This window comes from Onthophagus taurus, chromosome 4, assembly GCF_036711975.1.
Source record: "Onthophagus taurus isolate NC chromosome 4, IU_Otau_3.0, whole genome shotgun sequence".
Classification (NCBI taxonomy): domain Eukaryota; kingdom Metazoa; phylum Arthropoda; class Insecta; order Coleoptera; family Scarabaeidae; genus Onthophagus; species Onthophagus taurus.
The window spans coordinates 2,236,379-2,248,969 of NC_091969.1; the positions used below are offsets into that span (position 1 = coordinate 2,236,379).

A 12,591-nucleotide genomic window follows, 5' to 3' on the forward strand; every position below is an offset into this window, starting at 1 on the left:
ATTGCAAAAATTACTGACTCAGAAAATGGTTGTTATAGTTATAGACATTATGTAACTGACGTCTGCTAACAGAAAGTGATTTAATATGAAGTTAAGTGCTTCAAATTGTTTCAAGTATGTTTCAAAGTTTTCACACACTAAAAGGTAATTGAGGAGATTAATTACTGTAATATTTGATATCTTGTGTACCTGTAAACACTTATAAAGGAAATTTTATTAAATATGATAAATTTTTTTAAGTAAGAAATTAGTTTTTATCAGAAAGTATTTTTTAATCAATAAATAAACCCTAATAAAACATAAAAGTCATTTTTTAATAGTTAATTCAACAAACAACAAAAATTACCACTGATGATTATTTCTTCTTCCTCTCCATCCACCTCTCCAACGTGGTTTCTTATAACCTCCACTCCTTCTTTCAGGAAACTCTGAAAAAATCACCCAAAAAAGAAAACATATTAGTTAAGCAACTGGAGTTTTAAGAAAACTTAATACTTACAAGAAAGTAATAACATTAATTAACGTTAATACTAAATTAATTCTAACTTACCTGTAACTTCTTAATAAATAAATTAATCTTCTTATTTCATAATCGGATGTGGATAATGGTGCGGAGATGATGTGGCATGATCAGGATTTAACACATTAATAAACACATTTACAATACGACATAAACTACATGCACAAAAAAAAATGCAAAAAAATTAAGTTAAAAATAATTAAACCGTAACAATTATTAAGCTAACATAGAAAAGGATAATTTATTAAAATGTTTTTTGTTAAAGGAACTGTACGAACATCGTAGATAAATAATTTTAAAAGAAATGCGATCAAAATGAGAAAATTCTAAAAGAAGTGTTTGGAAAAAAGAATATTGTTCGGATAAGATGAGGTAATAAAAAAGATTTACTTTAAAAATTATTCTTAAATATCAAGACCCCTAAACAAAATTGGACGTGCGAAAACGTTAGGTTGATCGTTACGTTCCATCATCAACGTGGCTATTTTTATGCCAATCTCCCTACTAATTTGATACCCATCCACGAAGTAATTGATCCCATTTGGAAAAAATCCCCTAAAATTATTTAAACAATAAAAAATTATCAATATATTTAATAGGAAACTCACCTGATTTGATCGTATGTAACTCCTTGTGTACTTAACCAATTAATTTTGGCAGGTGTGTTATATTGACCGTCATTAGTAGACATTAATTGGGCTAAAGCTTGAAATTCCGAAGTTCCTAGAACGTTGTATAGAAGAAAAGTCTTTTGATTTTCCTAGGTTACAAAAAAAAAAAAAAATTAATTAATAAATGAAATCAAATTTAATTATATATACCAAGAAGCTCCTAAAAACCTTCCGCTCAGTTTGCGGGGCGAAATTCCAAATTCCTTGCGATAAACTAATCATGATATTGCTCAATTCCAATGGACGGATAACATAAAATATCGACGACGGACCAAAACGATATACTGGTCCTATAGTCGCTGTCATATCAATCAACACATTCGTTGGAATACCAAAACGGCGATGATCACTAAAAACACCATCTTGAGATGTGCTTGGAACGTTTGCTCCATTCCCGCTGGTATGACTCAATTCAGGCTGTTTTGAATGTGGTCCGCAACCTTGTCGTTTAGAAGAACCAGTTTTCAAACAAGGTTGGTATTGTTTCGAACTACCACTTTGATGATCATGATTATCATCAGCATCATTTGGAATTCCATTAAAATTTCTTTTAAGAACCTGCTGATTCCTTTCAACATTATCACCGAAATTAGGTTCCATATTTGGATCGAAGTCGTTCGATGATTCGCCGTTTGTGTTAAAATGCAAATATCCATTGCTTCCTGGTGGGAGTCGTGGCCTTTTTCCAAATTCAAACGGTTGAACAAGATTAAAATAAGACTCTTCGATTACAAGAACATAATTAAAAAGTCCGAGAAGATCCGTTTCGAATTTTGTAGTTTTAGCAGATGGTTGCGTGACGTGACGTTGAATCATGTCGTTTAAAGCAAGTCGAAATTTCCACACTACATCGCCACCCAAGTTCACATTTAAAGAATCATCGATTTCCATTATTGACGATTCCGGATCAAATCGCAAAGTTGAACCAGCGGTTAAAACAATCTAATTTTTAAATAGAAAAAGTTGTTTTAGTTCTATTTGGGTGTCTAATACCAATAATTAGCTTACAGTTAATGGAGTAACAGCAGTAACTCCTTTTAAATTGCACAAATTCCCAAGTTTTGACATTTCATCAAAAACAAACCATAATCCTGATGAGTATTCCATGGTTCCTCGAAGACACGAAGTCGAATGCATTAAAACCCTCTTTTCATTTCTATCAAATAATAATTTATTAAATTATTTAATTTATTATTTAATAGGCTCACTTTCATATGAAATGTACCACCCACTAAAATTTGAACTACAACTTTGAAACTTCGGTAAAATAATGCCTTATTATCAACTAAAAAACGATGAAAGTTTCCGCCGAAAAAACTCAACTTTCAATATTTTCTTCCTAGTACTGTAAGTTAATTTGATTGTCAAACTGCCAAGTAGACGCCTTGCAATGCTCCCAATGCGACGTCGGTCGTCGATTTTGGTATCAAAGAGGTGGGTCTCTTACTCCGAAATTGGGAGAAGGATGAATCGGGACCACACTACAGTTGCTCAGATATGGATTTTATGATCAGAAGAAGGTATTCAGAGGCGCCGTCTTGCTGGAAGACCCGCCCGAAGAAACAACGAACGTGAAGACCGACTCCTTAGGCGGATGGCTACCAGGGATCGATTTTAAACAACAAGGTCAATTGCTGTGGATTGGACGAGAGCTTTGAAGGGACACTTGTCGATTTCAACTGTTTACAGAAGAATTTCTTCCTTTGGGCTTCATTCATACCGTCCTTACCATCGGCTTCCATTAACACCTCCCTATAAAGCAGCCAGACTTGCATGGTGTCAAAAACGGCAAGGGTGGGTTCATCAATTGGAATGACATCATCTTCAGTGATGAATCAAGGTTTTGTTTATGGATGAATGATAGTAGTAGAAGGATGCGACATCGAGGGGAAAAACGGCATTTGGAGTTCGTTCAAAGACGCCACACAGCCTTAACACCTGGGGTTATAGTTTGGGGGCTGATATGTGCTGGACGTGGGTGTTTGCCCACTACACCGTATATATACTATGAGCGTAACCGTATCGACACATGCAAAAAAATATTCTTTGTATGAATTATCATGAGACAATGTCCACTGGACCGTTCCGGCACCGACTAACGCCGTACCGTGCCATGCCCGACCCGACAGCAATTCCCAGGGAGGAATATTTTGCAGGTGCCGAAACGTTCGGTGCACGGCACGCACCGATGTGCATAGGCTGCCCAACCGCGTGGTTACGCAAACATCTGTTTTACTATTCCTTTCGCGCTAGAACACTGCAGCAGGTTCAGCAGGTTGTTAAATATGGTGGACGAAAAACTAATGAAATGTGTTCGTAAATACGAATTTTTATATAACTTTCAACATCCAAAATTGATATGGATACTCAAAGGAAAGAGAGAGCCTGGAAGGAAATTTGAAATGATGACATTCGAAAGTACTGAAAAATTTTCTTCATCATCAATTAAGTGTCTAAATAATGTCCAGTATTCTCCCTCAGCTTTTCGTTCTTTTAGAGCATCGTGAATCCAATACCGTCGTCGCTGTTTTTGCGTTACTTTAGCAAGACTGAGGACGCCATATATGGCAAGTGAGACTACTGATTTACTTTATACTGTGACTAAACGAGATCCGAACGGGGCATCTACAGTTTGCATACACGGGCATAATACGCGTGGCATACGGGCATATATATGACGCGTTCCTGTTATGGTCCTAGTATGGAACGGTGTAGTGGGCAAAGACCTTTACATGTCGTTACATCGACAACGTTCTGGAACCGGTGTTAGTACCTTTCATGAAGACGTTGCAGAATGCCACACAACAGGATAATGCAAGACCCCATACTGCTGTAGTTAAAAAGAAGGTTCCTGGAACAGGTTGGATTACAGATTTTGCCCTGGCCTGTAAGGTCATCGGAATTGTCGCCAATTGAACATGTCTGGGATATGATGGGTTGGCGACTAAGACAAGTACCCAGGCCTCCTGAGAATCTGGATGACCTTCGACACAATCTAGAGTTTGCATGGAACGAGATACCCCAGGAGAACATCGACCACTTAAGAGCGGAAATTCTTTTTATGGAAATCTTTTTTCCATAAAAAGTTGCCTGAACATCTTAAGAATGTGATAGGAAAATTTTAAGGCGAAATTCTAAGTACTTCCGTTAAAATAGCGTTTTTCCCTACTACTATACATATGAACCACGGGACTCACGCGTGATTAAAGTAACTCACGCATGATCACGTGATCAAAAAAATCGATTATTTTTATAGCAATATCTTGTTTAACCTCTTGATTCTATGAAGTTTTAATTTCAAATGATTTAAATTGTAAAAGTTATAAACCTTTAACAAGTACGTTATAGATAACAATCTACAAGTCTTCCCGGTTTTTATAACTCCGTCTCTTTACTTCTGTGGGAATAAAACGGGATTATCACTAAGAGCCACATTAAGGAACACACCTTTATTGCAAATTGTAGAGAAATAATAGGTTTAAAATAATTTTAGTTTCAACGAATTTAAATTCGATCGAAAAAATACGAAAAAAAGGAAAAGTTATAAATGGACGGATAACGACTTGGAGCGTAATAATATAATTTTTAATGGCCAAGTAGATGAAAATGATAACGATATAAGTGCTTTGGAGTTATTTTCACTTTTCTTTGATGATGAAATACTGGATCTAATAGTAATCGAAAGTAATGGTTATGCAAATCAGAAGAATCACCACTTAAGAATAGAGAAAACAGAAATAAAAGCATTTATACGTGTACTATTACTCAGTGGATACATGCAAGTACCAAGAAGGAGAATGTACTGGGAGTATGAAAGAGACAAAATGTCAAAATGTGTTGGTGTCTAAAGCAATAAGTCGAAATAATTTTGAATATATTATGTCCCATTTTCATCTTGCAGATACTACTAAAATAGAAGCAAGAGACAAATTCGCAAAGGTGAGGCCTTTATTCCAACATCTGAATAAAAATTTTTTAGAAAATAGTATATGCATTGCATTGATGAAGCCATGGTACCATACTTTGAAGTTGAGAGACACAGGCACCATTCGTGAAAACAGTATACCAGCTAATCCTCTGATGGATTCTAAAAAAATTAAGAAAGAGCCAAGGGGATGCTACGATTATAAAAATGTTGATGTCCAAAATATAATTGTTGTAAAATGGCATGACAATAGTATTGTCACTTTATGTTTAAATTCAGCAGGGGTGAATCCAATTCATTCTGCAAAAAGATTTTCTCGAAAAGAAAAGAAAATTATTCGGGTAACATTTAGTCAATTTATACAACGCCAATATGGGAGGTGTCGACAGATATGATCAAAATTTGAGCCTTTATCGTATATACCGTATTTTCTCGAATCTTATCCGCACTCGAATCTAATCCGCACCCCGATTTTAAAAATGCATAGTGGTAAAAAAATTTAGTTTGCGAATGTAATCCGCATCTTTCTTTGAGCAATTCGACAACACCAAAACGATGCGATGCTTGTTGTTAACCATAAATATAATTTTTTCCGTTGACTGACGCTGATGCACCTAAAGAAACCTTGCTTACGACGAGTTTTTATTAGACTAGACTTTAAATTTACCAAGCCAGAAAAAATTGGAAAATAAATATAATTTTAAAAATAAATAGTAATGCCTAGCACGAATTCCGTTCATATACTGCCCTAGTAGTAGCTCGAACGTGGTGTGTGCTTAATTAATAATTATACATATAATAGGGTAATTATAAAAAAATGTAGCAAAAATCTAAAAGGTTCTTCTATACAGCAAAGTTTAAAGAGATGTTATTAAGTTAGCGTTAAGGAAATCGAAAAGCTGGTACAATTTTTGCTGATAACGAGAGTAACGTTGCAGCTGTTGCGGAAAGACCAGGTAGCTATTGGAGACTGTGAGGCATCGTGCAAAAAATTTACCGGGCCAAAGAAGAGACGATTTCATGAAATTGACGAGGCAGTTTTCTAGTTCTCTCAAGAAAAACGAAAAGAGGGACTAAAGAATTTTTAATACTAGCTCCCAAAAGCGCCTAATGATTTTCAAGAAAATTTCAATTTGTCTCAAACTGTAAATGTCAACAAAATGGTAGTATATCTGGATATGCCACCCAACTACACACTGGAAAGAAGAGGTGTGTGGGAAATTTCTTTATAAACGAATGGTTGCGAAAAATTGCGCATCACATTGATGCTAGCAGTAACAAGTGATAGGGAAAAATTGCTGACATTACTACTATTGAGAAAAAAACCATTCTGAAATCTGAAAGACTTCCCGAATGAGGTCCTAGTTAGGGCACAACAAAAAGGATGGATAATTGAAAAGCTGATGATGGAATGATTAAGACAAGTATGGAGTCGTAGACCAGGAAGATTATTAAATAAGGATATTAATTAATCATAGATGATTGCCCTTGGTTTAGACTTCTTGTCACAATAATAATACCTGGTGGAATAACATCCATACTACAACCTGTGTATGTATATGTATATTAACAAACTCGAGAATTAACAAAACCGGGAGCAATTAAAGGAGCTTCTGAACTTGTTCAGTGAGTGTAGGCGACATGGAAAACGATCCCTGAAAACAATATTATAACATCATTTAAGAAGTTTTGTATAATCCGAAGATGACGTAATATGGGAAGAAAATGATACATAAAAATGTAAATATCGTTCTAAAACCCTTAATAAAGTGTTATTGTTATAATGTGATTTTATTTTACTATTTTCCAAATTGCAACTATACGACTGCGAATCTAATCCGCACCCGATTGTAATCCGCATTTGATTTTAGAGCACATAAAATTTGTAAAAAAGGTGCGGATTACATTCGAGAAAATACGGTATGTCAGAGAGAAAAAACAGTATTTTCCTCTTATAGCGCATTGTATTGACATGTCAGTCCACAACGCCTGGCAACTACATAGGAGAAGTGATGGAACACTTGATCAGCTAAAATTTAGAAGAAGAATTGCCACCACACTGCTATTGCAGAATAAAAAACAAACGACTTCAAGAGGACATATGTCACATAATGAAGATGTATATTCGTTTTGATCACAGGGACCACTACGTCATACCTCAAGATAAGCAGAACTATACTATATATAATACGGCTTGAATTTTGTATTTTTCAAAATACATTTTTAATTTGTTTTACAAAATTTGTTTATTTATAGCTTAAACACTAACCTCTCAGAACATCTACTCATAAACAACCACCAAATTTGTATGGGCATATCTGGGTTAAGAGGTTTTACTGTATATCAATATTTTCTTAAAAAGTTTTAACATTATATTAAAACACCTGTATTTTTTAAATGCTTATTTTTTTTTTAACTTTTTTTTGGTTCACATAGAAGATGTTGGGAACAATTTAAAAGCATTCGCAAGTAATTCTAACCACTCTAGCGAATACTAGAATGTTTGAAACGGAACCGCTCACTCCGTAAGTTCCCCTATCTGATCACTATTTGCCGTTCGCCTATAAAAGTTTTAGAATATGTGAATACATATTTTTATAAAACAAAGCATCACTAAATAGTAGTGGGTATCAAACTTATTTTATCGCGTCTAAATGTACTTCCCCCTTAATTGAGAGCATGGGTAGAGTTAATGCATGCATAGCCATGCGTGGAGATGCAACCTACTACTAGCTTTTTCTTGAAAAATGTTAATTTTTGTTTTTTTCAACTAAACTTTCATCGTTTCTTAGTTGATAAAAAAGCATTATTTTACCGAAATTTCAAAATTGTAGCCTAATTCTTAATGGGTGATGTATTTCATGTGAAAGTGAGTGTATATACCTTGAAACCACTTTATTGTGATGCGAAAACACAACATTCGGATATAACCCCGCACATAGCGCTGCTTTAACAATTGGCCAACTTCTATTAAATTGTACTAAATTCCTAATGCCACTGGAAACCGGCACCAAACCAGACTGCCTTAACAAGCTAACCAAATGGCATCTCGTCGCCGAAATCATATCCATACAACTCGGACTAACGTAATATTCGCGATAAAACTTCCTTTCCGTCTTAGTTAATTTCGCTTCCTGCCATTTTTGGTACACCATTAACAGGGCCATATGATCGCTGAACGTCCCGCAAGTTAACGATTTCTTTCGTTTCAGAGCTTCGACTTTTTCGGAACCTTTCGTTGGTAAAACGAAAGGATCTTTATGGGTCAAAGTAGCAACGACGGTTAAAACGGGATCGAGACATTTAAAAATTACCGAATAGATTAGCATTTTACCCAAATGGGGTTCGATACAGAGACGAAGTAAATGAGAACCAAGAACGGTTAGGCTTTCGTTAGAATCGAGAGCTCCAAGCGAAACTAAATCGTTTATCGCATTCACTATAACGTGACTGTTTGGGGCTTCGAGGGCTTTTGAAAGAAAATCGGCTATTTTCATCCCGTGTGGGGCGAGTTGTTTGGTTTGGAGGCAAAGTTCCTTAAAATGTCAAAAAAATTAGATTAAGGAAAATCGGTTTGATTAAAAATTATAAAAAAAGGCTTACATGTAAAGGTACCGTGAGTATTTCCGGTATGGTATTTATTAAAAGCGACTCATAACGCGTCCTAGAAAATATATGATAACATTTTCCTGGAGCGCATCTTCCAGCTCTCCCGGCTCTTTGTTTTAAAGAAGCAATACTAATCCATGTAGTTTCCAAAGTAGATGTTCCATTCAACTTAAACCCCAAAAGAAAATAAATCAAGAAAAACTTATTTAATCAAAATTTTTCTCACCGAATCGTACGATTTCTGTTTAACCTTCCCAGTATCAATAACATGGGCAATATCATCAATGGTAATACTCGTTTCAGCAACATTCGTTGATAAAATCACTTTGCGTTGTTGCGATCGCTTGAAAACGTCGTGTTGCGCATTAACCATCATGCTTCCGTGTAATACGCAAATTTTGAGAAACTTTCCAACAGGAGATGCAGATAAAGCTTCAAGTTGAAGCATGATATCTTCGTAACCCGGAAGGAATACGAGAACCCCCATATTGTTTTTAATCTCAGTTTGATGGATATGTGTGATGATCGCAACGATTAAATCGTGGTCGATTATGTCTTCAAGAATCGTTTGATTGTACAGACTTAAAACGTCATTGTGAACTTGTCTCTTCATGTATTCGAAATATCGAATCAGGGTTACTACGCCGTTATGGCAGTTTTGTTCAGCCATATCGATTGCTGTGCAATTTTGTTGTGATTTTAATGATACATCAGCACCTAAACAATTTTTTTTTTAATATTCTTGTATATATAATTAATAATCAGTCTTTCTCACGGAAGTGAGAGTATAAATAAATGATATAAAAATAATTTTTTACCTAAATTTAGTAATTTTTCAACAAATTCAATATGACCATTAGCCGCAGCTGCCATCAAAAGCGTGTATCCTGCACCACTGTGCTGATGATTAACAGAAACTTCTTCGGATAAAATAAGATGTAAGACTTGAATGAAATTTTCTTCGTTAGGAATTGAAATGTAATGCAATAAAGCTTCATCCATTTCTCTTAATACATCTTGATCGACTACTACAACTTCATTAATTTTATTACTTTCGGCTATTTCATTGTTTTGTTTGCTATTTTTTTTCTGAATCAATTTCATCTGTTCAGACTCATAATTTAATTCAAGTAATATATTTTCGAGGAAGTAATGTTGTATGGGATATGTTCTTCCTTTGACTTCAACTTTAGCGACGTTCCCAAAGTAATTCTCGAATAATTCCACGTCCAACGTAGCCGACATTAATATTAAACGCAAATTCGGGAATTGTTTTATACATTCTCGAAGACTGATCAAAACGAAATCGGTAAATTTATCTCTTTCGTGGATTTCGTCGATTATTATGTAAGATACATTCTTCAAAACGGCGAATCCGCTCATTAATGTACGCAATAAAACGCCGGTTGTACAATAAATTAGTGAAGTTGTGGGTCCTAAGCAACAATCTAATTTTATTTGGTAACCACAAGTTTCGCCAACTCGTTCCCCTCTTTCAATTGAAACCCTTTCAGCTACAGCAACGGTGGAAATTCTCCTTGGTTGCGTGCAAATAATTCTACAAGGTTTATTAAGTGAATTTGAGTATTCCAAGAGGTATTGAGGAATCTGGGTGGTTTTTCCCGAACCGGTTTCTCCGGAAATAATCGTAACGGAATTCCTTTCAATCGTTTCCAAAATAAAATTTCTCATTTCAAAAACGGGAAGATTACTTCTAAAATCAGCAAATTCATACGAACTCGGGCCATTGACAAAAGGGGGATCCCCAAAGCATAAATTACCCTCGCTTCCATTCGTAATAACAACCTGATGAAGGTCGTTAAACGTAGCAGTGGGCCCGTTACAGTTATTCATCACGAAATGCTTCAATTTACTCTTAGCGTCGTTACCAATTTTAAATTCAAATGTACCTTGATTTGAAGTTACGTTTTTAAACATTGTTAAGGTTCGATTCGGCTCTTTTCCTTTCGATTTTGATTTCAAACCCAAACGGCGGCACTTTTCGTGGATGTATTTCCGCTCAACGTTATTCAAATTCGGTTTGAATGTAAACTCGGTGACTCCGGGATCTGCACAGAAATCTCTGAAAATTATGTCGATTCCAATGCGAAAATCCTCGGTGTGCTCGTTCTGCAAGGACTGTCTGTTTATTTTATAGCCACGCACAAAATAAATCTAATAAACATAAAAGTAAAGTTATTTTTACTTAACTTGTAGAGATTACAACATATATTTTCGGATGAAATACCCTAGTTTCTTAAGTTTTCGATGCATAGCACTACCTAGATAGACTGTATCAATAGACTGTCTGTCAAGTGATACAAAAACCTACAACGACTGAAATGTCTTTATTTACCGTCTGTCTACTGGCGTGGATCTAAATGTTAGCGGTTTTCTTTCAATGGACCCTTCAATCCGTAATTTACAACTCGACATTTAGCGAATTCGCACTAGTTTAAATGTTAATTAACATAACTGAACATCCAATTTCTATACAAAATTCTGAAGTAAATCCAATCTAACCTAATCCAGACCTAATCCAACCCGGAATTTACACCTACCACCTGCATCAAACCCAACCGGTACCCAACCCGACAATTCGGAAATTCACACCAGTTTAAATGTTAATTAAACTAACTCAAAATCTGATTTCGAATATAGTAAGTAAAAATTAAATCATTGTCTCAAATTTAATGAAAGAATTAACAACTTGTTAATATTAATTTAATAATATTTATAACGCATATTTTCGGATATAATACAACGACTAAAAGTCTTTATTTACCATACACCTGTTCGTGTGGACGGTTTTTTTTTGTCAACAAAACCAACCTAACCTGAAATTTATAACCCAAGGTTATTTCACCCGAAAATATATTAATTTTTTCAAAATTTATGTGTAACGGTGTTGCTTTGAAAATATATGGTTAGCATGGTTGATGAAGTCACAAAACGTGACGTCACATCAAAACTTTAAAGTGATTTTTTTACTTTTCCGCACTTTTTCTTTGTTTTGCCTTCAATTAAAAAGAATCGATTTTTATGCGACCGAGCGATTCTTGAAAAATGCCCATATTTTTATTCAAAGATAAATACGTCTAATTGATACGAATGTTAACACAGAATGAATAGTATATAAAATAAATACATATTTGTTATCTTGAAAACAAATAAAAATATATAATTTTCATAAGCAATAGACCCTAATGATTGAATTGAATAGATTGAACTCGTTCATCAATGCCGGCAATATTGACAGTAACGTCACAATGAACAACTGAATTAAAAAATACTAAAATGAAGTATATAAAACCCAAAACTACTCACAAATTTTCGATATAAGAAGAGAATTTTTAATAAGTTGTAAACATCTCCGCGGGGTAAACTTAACCTAAACTTAACACAAACACTAAACATCGGTGAGGTGACTGAATTGGAAGGCCAAGCGTCTGCGGTTTATATAGGGGTAGGATTGACGATGTAATACAGGGGCGTGGCTTAGAAATTAACATTGTTCTTGGTATGCTAAAACGTACACTTTTATAGCAGCGAAAATACTAGAATAAATTGTTGAAAAACTTGAATAATGTTCGATTAAGTGTAAAATTAGGTTCTATCATTATTTTACATTGAAAGTTGTTAATTACAACTTTGATACGAGATTTTGTATTGAAGTATCGATACGGGTCGTGTTAACAGTTTCTACATCCGCCCAAGGTTCGTAAAGCGCATTGTACAATACGCTTTACGGACCTTGCATCCGCCATGCTGTCGCCAGACAAACCGGAAACCCGCCCTCAGAAACTTCGAGTTGTTCTCATAAAAGGAAATAAAACCTACCCATATTTTCTATAAACTGCAAGAAA

General features: G+C 34.9%; 1 protein-coding gene and 1 long non-coding RNA gene across 2 annotated transcripts; one reads left to right on the forward strand and one right to left on the reverse strand.

The window, feature by feature from the left end:
• Positions 1-293: 293 nt before the first annotated feature.
• LOC139429650 (3'-5' RNA helicase YTHDC2-like) lies at positions 294-12,133 on the reverse strand. The gene is made up of 10 exons (XM_071195604.1): positions 12,053-12,133; positions 9,544-10,855; positions 8,952-9,442; positions 8,720-8,893; positions 8,000-8,652; positions 2,200-2,347; positions 1,342-2,133; positions 1,129-1,280; positions 551-1,075; positions 294-428 (listed from the first exon to the last, which is right to left on the reverse strand). Exons 2-9 carry the CDS (start codon positions 10,661-10,663, stop codon positions 925-927), a joined length of 3,681 nt encoding a protein of 1,226 aa, XP_071051705.1. The 5' UTR covers positions 10,664-10,855; positions 12,053-12,133; the 3' UTR covers positions 294-428; positions 551-924.
• On the forward strand, positions 4,715-5,167 carry LOC139429677 (uncharacterized). The gene is made up of 2 exons (XR_011640238.1): positions 4,715-4,875; positions 5,093-5,167. It is a non-coding gene; the product is annotated as an uncharacterized lncRNA (long non-coding RNA).
• Positions 12,134-12,591: the final 458 nt, after the last annotated feature.